The 17,851-nt window shown below is 42.6% G+C and overlaps 1 protein-coding gene and 1 non-coding gene across 2 annotated transcripts in view; both read right to left on the bottom strand.

The window, feature by feature from the left end:
- Window positions 1–3,022: 3,022 nt before the first annotated feature.
- Window positions 3,023–17,851, bottom strand: part of Skap1 (src kinase associated phosphoprotein 1) — a 281,957-nt gene continuing 267,128 nt past the window's right edge. The window contains exons 11-12 of the mRNA XM_077801083.1: window positions 5,632–5,740; window positions 3,023–3,310 (exon numbers count right to left, since the gene is read on the bottom strand). Of these exons, the coding sequence (XP_077657209.1) occupies window positions 5,639–5,740 (102 nt within the window). The 3' untranslated portion in view covers window positions 3,023–3,310; window positions 5,632–5,638. The remainder of the gene's footprint in view (window positions 3,311–5,631; window positions 5,741–17,851) is intronic.
- Trnaa-ugc (transfer RNA alanine (anticodon UGC)) lies at window positions 8,296–8,368 on the bottom strand. Its single transcript has one exon. It is a non-coding gene; the product is annotated as a tRNA-Ala (tRNA).

Here is a 17,851-nt window from a genome sequence, read left to right as displayed (position 1 = left end):
GCTTCTTAAATTTAGGATTTTTTTTTTTTTAAAGAGAGAGAGAGAGAGAGAGAATTTTTAATATTTATTTTTTAGTTGGCGGACACAACATCTTTGTTGGTATGTGGTGCTGAGGATCGAACCCGGGCCGCACGCATGCCAGGCGAGCGCGCTATCGCTTGAGCCACATCCCCAGCCCCTAAATTTAGGATCTTTTAAAAAATATATTTTTATTAATTATTGATGGACCTTTATTTATTTATATGTGGTGCTGAGAATTGAACCCAGTGCCTCTTACATGCTAGGCAAGTGCTCTGCCACTGAGCCACAACCCCAGCCCTTAAATTTAGGATCTTGACTTTCATTTTTTTTCCGTCTTTACATCAAATCAAGGAAGGAAAAAAGCCTTTTTACCTCTACCCCTCTCCTGTTCCACTCACCGGAATAACCAGTGGCGATTAAGAAGCCATCCCACACATAATGCGGTTAGTTAAGTGGTCTAATGTCCCAGTTATCCAGTTAGTGGCAGGCAGTGAGGTGGGGATTTGGTTAGTGGAGTCAAACAGAGAAGGAGTAATCTGATTAGTCAGTTGCCATCTGAGGCTGTTGAATTGAGTGGAGAGCAGTTTTGCTGCCTGAGGTTTAATTTCCAACAGACTGTAGGAATCTGCTGCTTCTAAAAGGTCTACTTTAGAATGCTCAACTAAATACTAGTACTACTAATAATTCAATAATAAAAAAGAAGAAAAAAGGAGTTTTCCCGAATAGATTATACCCTTCCGTTTTTAGACAGTCTCATCGACCCACCCAACTCACTCTCCTTTTTCTTGGCAAATAATAACATCAGAGACAGAAGAGCTATAGATCAGATTTCAAATCATTCCATTTGTTACATCCTTTAGGGCCAATATAATTCCTTTTCTTTTTTTTTTTTTTTTTTTTGTATTAGGGAGTTGAACCCAGGGACCCAGGGGTGCTTTACCATTGAGCCACATCCCCAGCCCATTTTTTTATTTTTTGAGACAAGGTCTCACAAAGTTGCTTAGGGCCTCACTAAGTTGCTGACAAACTTGCGATCATCCGTCCTCAGCCTCCTGAGCCTCTGGGTTCCAGATGTGTTGTGTCACTGTGACCGGCTCCCATTCTGATTTCTTTTTGTGCTTATTTTTATAGCTAGAGGGGCCAGAGGTCTGGGTATGTTCCCTACCCTAGGATTGGAGAAGTGGCCAAGTTCAGGAAATGATTGTTTCCTCTGGTCTACACAGGTAGAGAAGGGACAGTGCACTAAGGGATTTTTTTTTTTTTTTTTTTAATGCTGGAAACCAGTGGCCATGATGTTGAGTGTGGAACTGTGCAGGGAGTGATGAAGTCACCTTGACCTTGTTCCTATTTTAGATCCCTTCTCAATATGCCCCAGGTACCTGCTCTTCCTCTTCTGGCATCTCTTTTTCTTGTGTGTCTCAAGTCAGAGTATTGGCACCATGATGCTCACTCTCCCAGACATTCCAGACTTGGGTCCCTGAGGGTTCTCTAGGGAAGGATGAAGAAGGAGAGAAGGGTTTGTGTTTGTCCCTGCTCTTAACCACTTCAGAACAATGCCCATTGTCCTTACCTGTGGGCTGGGATTGGTGCAGATGTTCCCAAAGCAGTAGGCAATTGGTTCTCTTTTGTTCACCTGCTCATCTGCTGCCACCTAGTGGTCCCTCCTCCTTTAACACCCTGCATAAAGAGGGGATCTTATGTTCACTTTAATAGCCCCCCCCCCACCGCCCCACCCTCAAGGACCTGAATTGTCCCCTTTTCTTACCTTTTTCCTTTTGTGGTACTGGGATTGAACCTAGGGCCTTGTGCATGCTAGGCAAGTGCTCTACCACTGAGCCACATCCCTAGTCCTCCCTTTTCTTACTTTTTAAAAATCTATCATACATGAAATTATTTTCATTTCTTATTCCTGGGTCAGAAAAATCTGGAAATGAATAGTTGGCATACAATATATTTATATTTTTTCCTGAGAAACTTGGATCCATTGTCTGCTGTCTGGTTTTTCTCCCACAGTGATGTGCAATTGGAGTCTTGCTCCAGAGCTACAATATGGTCCTTACAGAGGTGAAGAAGGCTTCTGCCAATCCAGGGTTGTTCTGAACAGGCAGTTTCAATGATAAAATTCCTATAGTTTCTCAGGTGTCTGTCTTTCAAAATTTCTCATGTAGAGAGACAGGCAACCATATAGCTCACTCTTACTGAGTAGATATTCATGTCAGGTTTTGTTCCAAGCACATTACACATGTTAAATTCTTTCATCTTACTAATTACTGAATGCCCCAATGAGTCAGAGCATACCCTTTCTAAGGAGAGGAAATGGGGGCATTAAAGGTCAGGCAACTTACTTGAGAAAGTGTAATAAACAGGGAAGTGGGATTTATTCCCAGCCTGTTTACTCTGGGGTTTATGTTCTTAGCCACTGTTTTTCTGCCTCTTTGGTGTGCAGATAACCGGAGGGCTAGGTACAGGCAACAGAAAAGGGAAACAGAGGCCTGTATTCACCCTCCTCAAAGCACCTCCTCAGCCCCTATCTGGGAGTTGCTTGATGCTTGCTAACTAACCCAAGGCCTGAAGAAGAGCTCTTCAATGTTCTGACTCCCAGGCCTCGCTTCCAGGTTCTGTTTCAGAGATTCAGAACATAAAAAATAAACCAAAATAAAGCAAACAACAACAACAACAACAAAACCACCACCACCACAAAAACCCAAGGAGCCAACCAAAGCAAGTCTGAGACATGACCAGAAACCCAGCAGCCCTGGGTTCCTGAGATGATTCTGCCCTGAAACACAGTTGCAATTACAAGTCTTTTTTTCTCTTTGGGCCTTTGTTTTCTCTCTGGCTGTCCTTTCCCACTTTGTTGGGAGATGACAAGAATGGCCAGAGGTGGCATTTTGATACTATTTCAGAAAGGAACTCAACACCATCACCCTTGGCAAAGAACCAAATCTGAAATTTATTTGAGGTTTTCAGGCCAGCCAAAACAACTAGCAACTTCCTCCTCCCAAGGGGTTTATCTCTATGGTCCTCTTTGTGTCAATCCTGTGGCAAAGGTAGAAGTAGGTGTGTGGGCGTGTTTAGAGATGGGAGGAGCCATGAGCAGGCGGGCTTAGTAACAGTGTTGATGAACGGTGCCTCTTCCCAGTTGTCTTACTGGTGGCTCACAGTCACTTTGAGGTGATGGAGAGACTTGGGTTTCTTCAGTGGAGAGAGGAATCCAGTGAGAGTAGGGAGTGGGAGCATTGGATGGATCTGTTTCTTCATAAAGGCAGGACAGAGAGAAGAATATTTCCTAAAGGGGAGAAATACACAAATTTGCTTTTATGCTTCAAAATATAAAAGTATGAATGGGAGTGAAAAGTCTTCCTTCCTTCTCTGTCTCACAGATATGCAGTTTCTTTATCCTTGGAGGAAACTCGTATTATTAGTTTCTTTCTCCTTCCAGAAATATTTCATACATATATGAGCAAATAGGCATATATAATTTCTACTCCCTTTTTATATAATGGGGCAAATTTGGCCTGTCCTGCATTGCAGCATTTTTTACTTTACCAACATGTATTCCAGAACAGTTTCCTTTTCTTTTTCACTGTTGCATAGTATTCAATTCTCTGACTAGTTCTCTATTGAGCATTACAAACTAGTTCTCTATTGCTGTTACAAACAAGTAAGCTCCTGTGTGTCATCTGGCATGTCTGCAAGGACAGATGAAGGATAAATTCCTAGAGGTGGAATTGCTGGGGCCAAGAGAATGCAAAGATAAACAACTTTAAATGACAAAGTGAAATAGGGTGAATTTGCTTAGATTTGACAGGAAAATTCCAACCATTCTGCATTCTCAGCCAGGAAATAGGGTCCTCATCAGGAAAGTCAAACCTTGAGCGACAGGCCTGAGCTGGTGCTTTATGGTCACACAAGAGCATCGGAGAGTGAGATCTATCCTCATGTATTTTCCTAAATGAATTCACTCAACTGCTGCTGCACACTAGAGCCGGCCCTAGTCTGGAAGACTCCAAGGACAGTTTGTATCACTCACTCTGATGTCATCCTTCACCCCTAGCAATGAAGTCGGCTCCCAAATGAAGCCGGAAGATGGAGCTAGTGACATTAAACTGGTCTTGGGTGCCCTCTATCACCCAATTCTTAACAAAACCCACTGTGCACCAAAGTGGCTCCCAAATGTGCCCCCACCCAAATCAAGCTTAACTTCCACTGTCTTAAAGCCCTGTGGGGGGCTGGGGGTGTGGCTCAGTGGCAGAGTGCTTACCTAGCTGTGTGAGGTCCTGGATTGGGTCCCCAGCACAGCAAAACCAAACCAAAACAAGCTGGGTTTCTTGCTCATAAAACACAAATCTTATTCTTTGTTATATAAACGTTAACTTTTTTTTTTTTTAGAGAGAGAGAGAGAGAATTTTAATATTTATTTATTTTTATTTATTTATTTACTTATTTATTAGTTTTTAGCTGACACATCTTTGTTTGTATGTGGTGCTGAGGATCGAACTCAGGCCACACACATGCTAGGCGAGTGCGCTACGGCTTGAGCCACATCCCCAGCCCTAAACGTTAACTTGACTATTTTTCATACTATATTTCTAATCTTGGTTACTCCTATCACAGTGTGTACAGATTTGTGGAAAATGGTGCCCTGGATTTGAGAGCTGGGGATAAAGAAACCTAGATCCATCCTGGTGGCAAGTACTGATTGTCTCCCAATATCTAGTTTCCTCTTTCTATTTAGTGATGAACTCTCTATTTTGTTTTCTTTCTTTCCATTTTTTTTTTTTTTTTTGGGTGGGGAGGGCACCTTGTGGAGGGTACCCAGGAGTGCTTTAACACTGAACTACATTCTCCAACCATTTTCAGTTTTTATTTTGAGGCAGGAGGATCTTTCCAAGTTGCTTAAGGCCTTGCTGAGTTGCTGAGGCTGGCTTTGAATTTGTAATCCTGCCTCAGCCTCCTGAGTTGCTGGGATTACAGCATGCATCACCATACTAAGTTCAACCCTCTATTTTTAAGCTGGACCCAGGGCTACTTAGAGTAAATTTTTCTTTGTATTGTGATCTATCTATGTATCTGTCCACCTATCTACACAATTTCTGGTTAATGGAATGTAAGCAGAAATAGCATGTGTAACATCTCTGTAGTGTTCTCAAAGGAAGAGGATATGCTTTTATTTCACTTTTATCTTTCCTACTGAGTAGAAGGCAGACATGATTGCCGGAGCAGAAGCATCTTTCTTGTCTGTGAAGTAACCTTGGTAATATGACCACAAACAGTGGAGCAAAAAGAGAAGTTATCTAGACCTGGATGCTTTGGATCACTTACCTCCAGGTTTTTACAGAAGAGCAAAATTAATTCCTCTTAATGAAGTCACTGTTATTTTAAAACTTTCACTTGTAGTGGAATCTAAATCCTAAGTGACATACTCCCCAAACTTTGGAAAAAACAATTCCAGACTCATTGTCTTTCACTTGTGACTCAGTAGCATTACTTTGGCAATGAAGAAAAGCACAACACTGACAACTCTCATCTATACAGAGAAACAAAGTCATGACCCACAAACTCTTCTCAACTCAGGGGCAGGCAGTTCACTGGCAATGATTCTGATACCTGGGATTCATCTTTCTTCCATTTCAAAGGCAGAGGTGAGATACTCCTTTGGGACAATTCCAATGAGGCTGTTCAGTTCTCCTACCCACCAGCCGTACATGTTATACTCCTGAAAAATGAAAAGAGGATGGTTACAAGTGAAATTTGGTCATGCCTCTATAAAACTTCTTACAGTGACAGCGTGGGAGACTCTGTTGATGGTTTCTCCCTTGGCATCATCTGTGGGAACAGTTAACATCTTTGAAGGGCAGCCATTTTGTCTACATTGTAAACTTTGCATCTTTGATGCTATTGCCGAACCTAAAGAGTCCTCCCTTCCCCTTCCCCCAGCAAGCTGAATGGTATGGCTTCTTCAGAGAAAACTGGGCACACACTAAATGCCAGTACACTAAAGATGTTCAGGGAGTCAGGTCACAGTTCAAATCAATACTATTTATCAAGTACTTTCTATGTGCAAAGTGCTATTTGAGTTCCCCTGAGATACTGAATGATGAATCAGAACATTGCTTGCCCCTCAGTGCTGGCAGCATAGAGTAATGGGCTTTGGAGTCAGACAGACTGAGAGCTAATCTCCACTTGGTCATTTAGTAGCCATGTGACCTTAGATCCTCCTGGCTTTAACTTCCTCATCTGTAAGAGAAGGAATAGTATCTCCATCTCTATAAGTGATACCAAAAGTGTCTGATATCATAGTAGGTGTTCTAAACATTAGATCCCTTCATTGAAGAGGTAGGAGGTTGACAGTGACATCAGTAATGATGTGCAGGACATGTAAGTGTCACAGGAAGGGGCAAATAAAAAACGGGCTGAGAACAGGTGTTTCAACTTAGCTGGGTTTGGGGAACCATGCCCTGTCTGGTTTTGTATATCTAGCTGCTGAGTTTCAGGGGGAAAAAAGAAGAAGAAAGAAAAGAAAGAAAACCAGGTTGGTGACATAAAAACTCAGGGCCCTTAGCATTAACTGGTGATCTTTTCTGTCTCCAAGTAGTTATCTTTCCTTCTCCAACTATGCTAATTCCCCTCCCTCTCAGCAGATAACCTCTTTTCCACCTTCAAAGACAAAGGAGTCTTGGGGCTGGGGCTGGGGCTGGGGCTCAGCAGTAGAGCCCTTGCCTAGCATGTGCAAGGTGCTGGGTTCGATCCTCAGCACCACATAAAAATAAATAAAATAAAAGCATGTGTCCAACAACAACTAAAAAATATATATAAAAAAAAAGAGAATGTAGTCTTAATTTTTTTTTTTAAAGAGAGAGAGAGAGAGAGACAGAGAGAGAGAGGGAGAGGAGAACTTTTTAATATTTATTTTCTAGTTTTCGGCGGACACAACATCTTTGTTGGTATGTGGTGCTGAGGATCGAACCCGGGCCGCACGCATGCCAGGCGAGCGCGCTACCGCTTGAGCCACATCCCCAGCCCCAATTTTTTTTTTTTTTTTTTTTACTGGGGATTGAACCCAAGGGTGCTTAACCACTGAGCCATATCCATAGCCCTTTTTATATTTTATTTAGAGACAGGGTCTTGCTAAGTTGCTGAGGGCCTCTCTAAATTGCTGAGGCTGGCCTTGAACTTACAATCCTCCTGCCTCAGCTTCCCTGGCTGCTGGGATTACAGGCATGCACCACTGCACCTGGCTAAAAGTTTCAAATTTGTCAGCCTCCAGCCATGAAAGCAGCAGTGTAACCATATTGACAACCATTCTTTCCCATTTAATGAGGGACGCATCCCCTGGTTTAAGATCATACTTCACCATGTGCACTTGTAACTATTTCCTCCTCTTTCTTTCCTTCTCTCCTCCCTCCCTCCCTTTTTTCTTAGATCTATGGAGTCTGACCTCTGCCTCTAATGTAAATGACTCTTTCCACCAGCAATGAACTGTGTTCAAGATGTGTTTTCATCTTTGAAAACAACTATTAAAGTCTCCCCTGCGTGTCTACTAGTCTATGCCGACTTCCACTTTACAGACCTCCTGGAAGAGTTTACTCCACTCACCACTCAACTTCTTCCTTCCCAGTCACCCAAGTCACTCTAGTTGGACTCCTGCTTCTGTCACTCCATTTATGCCTTCCCTGTGTCCCCACTGCCTCCTCCTGGTGCAGATTCTCTGGGTACTTCTCAGTCCCTAACACTTGTTCTCAGCCATGCTGGCACCCACTGTTGACCCTCCTTGAGACAACTTCTCTTGGTTTCTGCGATCATTCTCCCAGTTTCCCTCCCTCTTCTCTGGCTGCTTCTGCTCATTCTCATTCATCTTACTCTCTCTCCTTTTAATGTGGTTGTTTCCCAGGGTTTTCTCCTGGCCCTCTTCTCTTCTGACTTGATCTCCTTGAGCGATCTCAAATACCCCTGGAGTTTAACCTCTGTGACTGTGTTGATGGCTAAAGACTGGTTAAAAACTCCAGCCCGCAACCAAATTTTGGACTCCAGTATCCAAGTGCCAAACTGCTCAAACTTAACCCATCAGCCTGACTCTATCCCCATTCGCATTCCCCAAATCTCTCCGCCTCCTTTGCTCTCTCCTTCAATAAGTGGTGCCTCCATGAACTCAGTTACCCAGGCCAGAAACCTCAGAATCCTCCCTGACTTCATCTTCCTCTTCCAATCAATCCTTAAGTCCTTTTTTTTTTATTAGTGTAATTGAACACAATATCTCTACTTTATTTATTTATGTGGTGCTGAGAATCGAACCCAGGGCCTCTCACGTGCAAGGCGAGCGCTCTACCCCTGAGCCACAACCCCAGCCCAGTCCTTAAGTCCTTTTAATTCTCTCTCCAAATTATTACTGGAATTCTCTCCATTCCCATTGCCAATACCCCAGATATCACTGTCATCTATCATGGGGATCACAGAAACAACCTCCAAATTGCTCTCTGTCTCTGTGTTCTTTTTTTTTTTTTTTAAAGAGAGAGAGAGAGAGAGTGAGAGAGAATTTTAATATCTATTTTTTTAGTTTTCGGTGGACACAACATCTTTGTTTGTATGTGGTGCTGAGGATTGAACCCGGGCCACACGCATGCCAGGCGAGCGCACTACCGCTTGAGCCACATCCCCAGCCCTCTCTCTGTGTTCTTATTTTCTTCCACTCTGTTCTTTGTTCTGGAGCCAGAATGCTTCTGAGATGCACACTGATATTGTCATTGCTCTGGAACCTTTCAGTGGGTCTCCACTGCCCCTTGTCAACTTCTTTATATATATATATATATATATATATATATATATATATATATATATATAGTGTATTATATTTGGGCTCCAAGTTACTCTCACCTTGGAGGCTATCCTCTGCATTTTTAGCCTCTACTTCCCTCCTCCATTTTGAAAGGCTCACTCCTAAGCAGGCTTCAGATTTCAATTGCTGAGTCACTCACTCTCTAGAAGCCTCTCTTGGGCACGCTCTGGCTGTCCCCACCTCCCCACATGGTCCATAGTGCTTCCCCGACATGAGTTCACGATGCTGCCTTGTTTCTTCTGGCCTTTGTCTCAGTGTCAGTCAACAGATGGGAAACTGAGGGCTGGACCTTGTTTTTGTTTGCTGTGTATTATCAGCACTCAGCCCAGTACCCAGCACAGAGCGGGGTCAAATAAATACCTTTTTCCCCCCCAAATAAACACTTTTAAAATGAGGTTATGACGAAGTAAAGGGAGCAATGGGAATTTACACTCTTGATTGACCAGGTTTAGTTACAACCAACTCCAAGATATTCCCCTGGTGATGGAACTGGTTGTGGCAGAAAGAGATCAACTGCCTTTGGAGACAGTCTACCCCAATGGCTCCCTAAATACCAAGAAGAGTCTCAAGGCCACAGGAAGTGATTCTACTGCGTTGATCCTTATAGGACCAGGGAATTGCCTTTTTAAAACCAGTCTTTTTTTTTTTTTTTTTAAAGAAAGAGTGAGAGAGAGGGAGAGAGTGGGAGAGAGAATTCTAATATTTATTTTTTAGTATTTGGTGGACACAACATCTTAGTTTGCATATGGTGCTGAGGATCGAACCCGGGCCGCACGCATGCTAGGCGAGCGCGCTACCGCTTGAGCCACATCCCCAGCCCCTAAAACCAGTCTTAAAAGACTGAATGTCCACCACCTCTTCCTACTCCTACTCCTTCTCATGTCCTCCCTCTTCCAGGCCAACTTCCCCATAGAGTGCACCGTCTTTGGGCAATTACCCAGAATTCCTCAGCCTATGCCTGTCATGAGCTTTTGAGCTCATGTTGGTACAAATTCTGTTACTGTCCATTTTCTAACACCGAAGTTGGGGCAGTTTCTGCCTAAAGTTTTCTTGTAGAGTTGCCCTGTGTTGACCACATTACTGGAATGTCTGTGTCTACAGGGCCTTGCTCTGAAAGGAAAATACAGGCTCTGTCTTCCTTTCTCACTGTAACTTCCTTTCTCTTAGAAACTAGTTTTAGTTCTTCTGCTATCATAGGCAGGTGGGGACAATGCTATCCGACAGTCCCCCCCCCCCAGGTACTGGTGATTGAATACAGAAGTGTTTTACCACTGAGTCACATCCCCACCTCTTTTGATTTTATTTTTTAAAAATTTGAGACAGGGTCTCGCTAAGTTGCTAAGTTGCTGAGGCTGTCTTCAAACTTGTGATCCTCTTGCCTCAGCCTCCCAAGCTATTGGGATTACAAGTATGTATCACTGTACCTGGCTCTGTCAGTCTTTTGATCAAAGTCAACTTGCATAACCATGTTTGAAGTGTGGCCTTCTACCTGCAAGGTGCTGTCATCTTTATCATCTGCAGAGGCTCAAATAAGGCACCTGGGGGAGGGAGACTATTCAAGACCCCTGACTTTGACTCACACTTCACAGTTCCCCTTTAACTGTAATGTTCCGGGTAGGGACCAAGCCTGAGGAAGGTTTTCTCTGCCAACTTGAAGAGGGTGCAAAGAAGAAGCAGATGAGGCTCAGCAGGGCACCTGCCAAGGCCAGGCTCCCAGTCAGTTTGCTCTTGCTCGAGGGGAACACTGACCTGCTGACTGCAGATGTAGTAGCCTCGCCACAGTGGTGAGAATTGAAATGAGTGAAATCAACTCTTTGCCCTTCAAAACAAAAGAGCAGGCAGAAGTGTAAGGAGGATGGCACAGTCTCAGAGACCATATCTGTCCTGCTGTGGAGGCCTGGGAGCTTAATCAAAGCACCTACAGGTCCTGGGATCTGACTGTCTTTTCCAGATTTCTTCCCTTGGCTGGATACTCGAAAAGGGCTGCAGGGCTGAAATGTTTAAAGCATGAATGGAAAATTTTTAGCCTTCTCTCCCACTACCACCCCCCATGCATTGCTCCAACCCAGTCTGAACACCACGAGGTATTTTAAAATAATTTCTACTTTGATGAATTGCTGGGGAGTCCACAATTGCTCATAATCAAAGGGAGAAAAATGCAAATGAGATCCGGCCGAGAACTATCACCACCAAACGTTTATTTCACTGCACAGTGCCAAAAAGAATTAAAACAACATTAAACTCACAGCAATCATGTTTAAGCCCTCGTTTCCAAGTGCCAAATTGCACCACTCTGGATCATACAGATGTTCGTTAATTATGCTAATTTTTATTAAACTATTAAAATGGAGAGAGTACTGGCTCAGCCAGGCAGACCCCAGCTCTGAATGAACTCTGCTCCTGTCTAGAGGTGCTAATTTACTGCATTTTTATTAAGTTGCTGATTCTTGGATTTGAGTTTTAGGACGGCAGGGAGAACTGAATTTCTGGGATCAATGTTTTCCATAAAGTCTGACTTCTCTTCGCCCACATGTTTGGAAAGCCTGGAAAAATACTGAGAGGCTCCCAGGAGACCTCTAATCCTCCATGCAGAAGGGTTCTGCCTTTAAGTGGGGACACATGCCTACAGGTGACAACACTGTAGGGACATCAGTATCATACACGCTCCCCACTCTGTAACTTGATGTGTACAATGTGTGGTAGAGCTTAGATTCTGATGATACAGGATTGTTACCTGAAGATGCTTTAGAGAAGAATATAAAAAGTTATTAAAAAAATCCTTCACATCAGTGTTTGCTTCTGCCACTAAGTCTTTAGAAGCCTTTCACCAGAAAGAAGTACAGTGTGTATGGTTTGTTTTCATCATAAATATATCTAGGCTTGATTAAAAATCTACTTCTCTCAATACAACCTTGCCCTACCTCCTTGAACCCCCCAAACAAAGAAGTCTCACAAATGAAAGTTGGCTATTTGAACTCCATTATCTGGATGGAGGAGCTACTGGCCTGGATGAGCGAATCGTTGAGTGAACCTGAAATAGACGCAGCGCTCACCATCAGCAACAATCAAAAGTGTTTATGGGGGACTGCACACTGCCATAAAAGGATTTATGCTGCTAATCTCCATCAACAAGGAAAAAAAAAACCCTACCAAACCTGCCATAAAAAGAACAGCAAATTCTATAAACAAAAAGCAGTATGGCCACCAACAACGGGCATGTTGCACAGCTTGACTCTGCCTCCAGTGGTTTCCTATTGCTGTTTACGGTTTCAAGACTATCATGGACCTCCTCGGTGCTCCTCCTGTCACAGGGCCCTGAGTCCCTGTGTGGTGCTGCAAATACCCTGTCAGTAGGTGTCAGGGGATATGGGGAGGGGGGACCAGCAGGCGCCTATCATAAGCCTTAAAAGAGATTAAATACCCCTACTCCATGATTGCTACATTTTAATTTCTCTCCTCCCTGCTGGTTCCTATTTGTATAAGCTCTTCCATGACTCCCCTGGAGTAGCACAGACATGACCTGGAATGACCATCCTGTCTTGGGATGAGAATTCAATTTCTAGGCTCAGTGAATCCTAGGCCGTTCCAACAAAAGGAACTCACCATTCTCTAGGGCAGAACTCTTAAACTGGAGTCTGTGACCCTGTGGAGCTTGTCTGTGGATGGGGTGTGAAGGAATCTTCAAGCTTCCTGAAACTGGTGTAAAATTTTGTGTACATGTGTACGTGGGTCTCCTCCATCAGATTCTCAGAGGATATGTGCACCCTTCATAGTTTTCCAAGCAGTACTCTAGGGGAAAATTCCATGGTCTTGATGTCCTTGATTTGTATTTGGCCCAGTGTGGCCACAACCCTTACCCCTTAATTAAAAAAAAAAAAAAAAAAAAAGAGATAAGAATGTTTGTCCCTTCCATGCTGAGTTTCCCAGGCCTGAGCCCTCCAATAGCAGAGTCTGTTCCCCTTTCAAAGGCTAACTGAGCTTGCTTGTCCTTTCTAAGGCACTGTCTTGCTAACTGACTTAAAAGTTATGATATCTTCTCACAGCTTCTATTCAAAGCCACATGATGGCTTTTGGAGCAAGTTGCATAACATGCTCAGTTCCCCTGAGAAGGTTTCTAATAGAAACATTCTTTTTTTCACATTGAACTGGGCTCTGAGCCTCTGTGGAACAAGATTCCCAGAAAATGTCTCATATTTTGGTTCTCTTAACCATCAAAGTTTACTGTATGAGTGTTATAAACAAGAGAATTCTTCTTCGAGAGAACAATCAATCAGTCCCTAACATGAAGGATCAATAAAGTCTTGATATATGTATGGGAAAAGCCAATCAATCATGAAACATTGATTTATGATTGCTTATTTCTCTTATTAGTGCTTGTGCATCATATATTATCATTAGTAAGGATGGGAAATTTGAATTCCTGAGCAGGGTAGACTTTGATTTGCCAGGGTCAGCCCCAAAACATTATGCATTTACTCTGGATTGGCCCACAGATTCTTTGCTCCTAAAAATCCAGCTTTGGAAATTTAATGCTTTCTTCGGGTATCATAAATTATTAAGCAAATTGAGGATTCCAACTCAGCACAATTCCAAGTGCTAGGAAAATAAGGCTGGAAACAGGAATTGTTCTCCAAAGACAAACAAGTGCTCATTTTTCAGTACAAATAATTTTGTGTGGAGATTTTCCTAAAGGAGAAAGGGAATGGTCAGCTCGGTAGCCAGTGGATTAGTGGCCTTGGAAAGGATCAGAGCTCAGTGCTTGGCTAAGACCTTGGGTAGCTTGGCGGCCTCTCCAGTCTCTTTTAGGCTGTAAGTTCTTGGCAATCATTTTCTCTTTTTCTATTATTCAGAGTTTTGGACTATAAATCATAATAAAAATGAATCATTAAATTTGCCTCAATTGAGCTGGTTTTATTTATTGTCACATCTCAGGGAATTTGCTAACCTGAGGATTGATGGGCCTGGATACAGGCAAAGATATGTGGATAGAAGAAAGAAGACACCAGAAATGCCAGGTGGTCAGTAAAAGCAGTTGGGGGGCTCCTGGGGACAACTCTATGAAGCACACCCCCTAAGAGCCAAGTATCCTGAGAAGAGGAATGTGTCATCTGGATGGAGGGTTCAAGAGCACTGGAGTTTGAGGGGATGTTCAGCCTCAAGTGTGAGGCTCATGGTCTCAATCCTGTGCAGGACAAGCATATATTTAGGGTGGGAGTGCATAATGATCAAGACCAGAGAGGTGTGCTGGACCTTGTTGGTGATGGAAGTGTGTGCAAAAAACAGGGTGGGCATGCGAGTGAATGTGACTGAAAAATCATAAGCTGCAAAGGTGAGAAGGAATGTGAAACAGGGTGGTAAGGAGAGAGGCGAGAAAGCACAGAACTTGAACTTTACCTAAAAAAGAGAGAAAGGATAAAGGGAAGGTAAACACTGTGCAGATGGGAGAAAACAAGGTGCCAAGTGCAGAATTCAGGAACAATGGAGACGGCACCATTTCAGAGCTGATAGAATTGTGATACCATGTGAGACGGGCGTATTAATATGTATTCCATAAACTGCGCAGCTCGCAGCTCTGCACCGCTCTGTTTTGCTCTGACCGCAGTACCAGCCTCAGGCACCACAACACAATTTGGAAACAATGTGACGGAAATGTTTAATCTGCTCGGCCCATCTGTGCTGCGTATTTCTCCAGATCTCCCTGAGAGAGGCGCCTTGAATCTCCACATTGCCTTTAATATTCTCCTAAATCACCTCCCCACTGCACTTCAAGGGCCATTGCTACAATATCACAGGTTCATCTAAAGTGCAATGGGGAGGGGGGGTGTTGGGTGAGGCGCAGGCAGGGAGATTTTTTATTTTAAAATAATTTCCAGAGATTGTCTTTTCTGCTTCCTTAAAAAAAAAAAAAAAAAAGAAGAAGAAAAGTTATTCTACTGTTGCCGTAAGGTTATTAAGGTTGTTTGGTGCAAAACAGGGTAGGATAGAGTGGAATCATTCTCAAAAGAATTATTTTTATTAATCTAAATTCTGCTCTTTCTCTATCTCCTCTTCTTGCACCTTGCTAGAGTGAGGTGCTCATTTGGGACTGGGACTCTACCCTTTATGCTCAGGGCATCGGGTCTCAGCTTGGTAGTTCCCAGGGCCAACCTTGACCCTGCACTGCTCTAAACAAAGCCATCCTGTTCTAGACAAAGTATACATTTAGTTCCTGGCCATCATGTCCTCATCAGGAAAAGACACTGAATATATTTTTAAATTTTAGCTTAACACCTTATATTTTCTCTCTTTCAGCACAGATGTTGGGTGTCAGGTTTCCACTGCCTTCCCCTGCTCAGTTCTGCTAGATTCAGCTATTTGGGGCCAGAATGTAGGAAGCTGGAGTGGGTTTCGGAGAAAGAGGGGATGACAAGTCACCATGTTTCAGAACCTAGACAAATGGAAGAGAGTTGCACATCACCAAGAAAATTAGGATTCCTTTTGCTTTGTGAATTAAAGAAATGAATAATTTAATCCTCAAGATTGTTCCAGCGAGGGAAAGGCAACGTCCCAGTTGCGGAGCCCTACAGCCTGTCGGTGTGTTACATCATCTGCACACATTGGCGTTTCCATGACAACAGCTTATAGCTTCATTTCCTGGATCCCTCTAGGGGGTGTCACAGCCAGATCCACCTGCTTTTCACCCTACCCTCGGTGGGGTCATGGTAAGGTCGCCAGAATAAATGAACGCGGGTACTAATGATCTGTTTACTGCTGTTTATGCTCTGTGTGTGTCAGGGGCATGCACATTTAGAGAGCTCATTATGGTTGCAATTAGAATGCACCATCTCTAGATATTTAACTCCTTTTTCTTTTAAATTAGCATTTTAATAACATTCTTTGAGCAGAGAAACAAAATGACCATTTTTCACGGACAAACTTCTAGCTGTAGGTGCAACTTTAATGGCAAAGTTGTGAAGGGGAAAGAAGGGAGAAAAAAGGGCCATTTTTACTACTTTCACCCTCCTCCTTACCAAAAGGATATTTTTATTTGCTTTCTAACACACTCAATTTCCTAAATTTGTTTTGAATCCAATTATTTTGGGTGGTTTAAAGCGCTGCACTCTTGTTGGACGGAAATTAGCAGCGATTGAAATTAACTTTTTATGTGACCTGTGAAAGGGGCTAAAATAATTACAAGTGTGTAGAAGAAATCCTGTCTCCAAAAGACCCTTGCTGTAGGACTAGGCTGTGATCTGATGATAGCATGATCAGAATATCTCTATATTGTAACTACAAGTTTTTTTTTTCCTTAAAAAGGTGATTGCAATTATTGTTTCTGTTTTATAATTCTTAGGATTATTTTATAGAAGGTAAATGATGACAAAAATTTAGCACTATAGGCAGAATAAGTAAGAGACAGAAAGAATAAAAACAATAACAACATCATTTACTATTTAAAAATGGTCAGACCTGAGAGCACCCAAAAGCAGGAGAGTTGAAACAGGAAAGATGCGCTGCAGAGACCCACTTGGGCAGAATGTTCCTAAGGCACTGCTTTTCGGGAACCAGTCAACACCTTTTCTGGGTGTTTACAGATGCTCTGTTTGTGTAAAGTACAGTGAAAAATAACAATTTGAATGTTTCGATTATCTTTCCCAGTCCGTTCCATTTTCATTATTTATTTCCTATAAATCGGGACCTTGCTGAACATAATTCTGCAGACAAGGAGGTGGATGGGACAGCCAATGTGAACGAGGAGATGGATGGTGGGTGCGTGTAAGATAGATGCTATGCGTTTATGGAAAGGAGCCGTACAGTATGTCTACGTGTGAACATCCGCAAAGTAGAGCCAGGGAGCGTGTAAACTATAACGGGTATTTATAGATGGGGGAGGATAAAAAAAAGGGTGCAAGGAAGACTGTGTGGGAACAGGCACAGAGAGCCTGAAAAGACGTGATTTTTCCTACCCTCCTGGAATCCACGTCCAAGTTCCGCCTAAGATGTCCCATGCTCGCTGTGGCTCCTGTGAAACTCACAAGCCTTACCATGACAACAGACGGGGATTTCACAGCCAGAAGACTTGGGAGGTCAATAGTTGAAAAGCAAGAGTTATAAAGAGAGATCTTTATCCACAGCAAAACAATTCCACTAACACCCCCACCCCACAATGATAGAAGGAAGAAAAAAAATTTAAAGACACAGCAGGAGAAAAAAAAAAAAACCTTTCTAAAAATGCAAGTTTAAAATGTCTATGCTTTGCATCAGCCTTGTTGCACCTTAGAATCTGCCATTTCATAAATAAAATACTGATGGCATAGACTATAATTTGGTGATAGCTACCCCAGGACATATCTAGATGCACTTCTGTTATTTTAATTAAATACTGCATTATGGTTTGTGACAACTACATAGCTACAGCGTAAATGAATTCAGATTAAAGTGTTACTTAGGCATCCAGTAATTTTTGTTTCATTCCTCAGTTTTACAAAGCAAATAGCTATAAAATCAAGATGTTTGTTCATTTACAGATGGAGTAGGATTGTTGTCGCTGTTTTTTCCCCCCCTCTCCTTAATCCTCACGCACGAAAAGAAGACAGCGCTCAGAAGCTGGCTCCCAATACTCTTAGCTTATGAGCCACATCACAAAGAAAAACACATCCTCTTGACTATAATGTGAGATGCTGAATATTAATTGCTGGTATTATGCTTATCTTTCTAGCCGGGTTCTGTCTTTTAACAATTACTCTGATGGGCTGCAATCTTGCTTTGCCAGGGGATTTTTCTCCGTTGTTTAACAGTTAGAAACCTATTTGATTTTATTTTATTAAAAAAGAATCATAAAGTTCACAATGCTCCGTGGAAGTTTTTAGTATTTGGAACTCTTCCCAAATACAGAATAGGAGTAGGAACACAGAAACTGCCGGATCTCTTTGCTAAAAAGATGATGCACATTTCTGCATTTAAAAGAAAAATATTTTTTCATTTTAGCCATATTAATGTTTGCTTAATGAAACT

The sequence above is a fragment of the Urocitellus parryii genome, chromosome 7 (genome assembly GCF_045843805.1).
Source record: "Urocitellus parryii isolate mUroPar1 chromosome 7, mUroPar1.hap1, whole genome shotgun sequence".
In the NCBI taxonomy this organism is placed as follows: Eukaryota; Metazoa; Chordata; class Mammalia; order Rodentia; family Sciuridae; genus Urocitellus; species Urocitellus parryii.
Note: the sequence above shows the minus strand (reverse complement) of the source record. Positions and strands in the feature narration are given on the sequence as shown.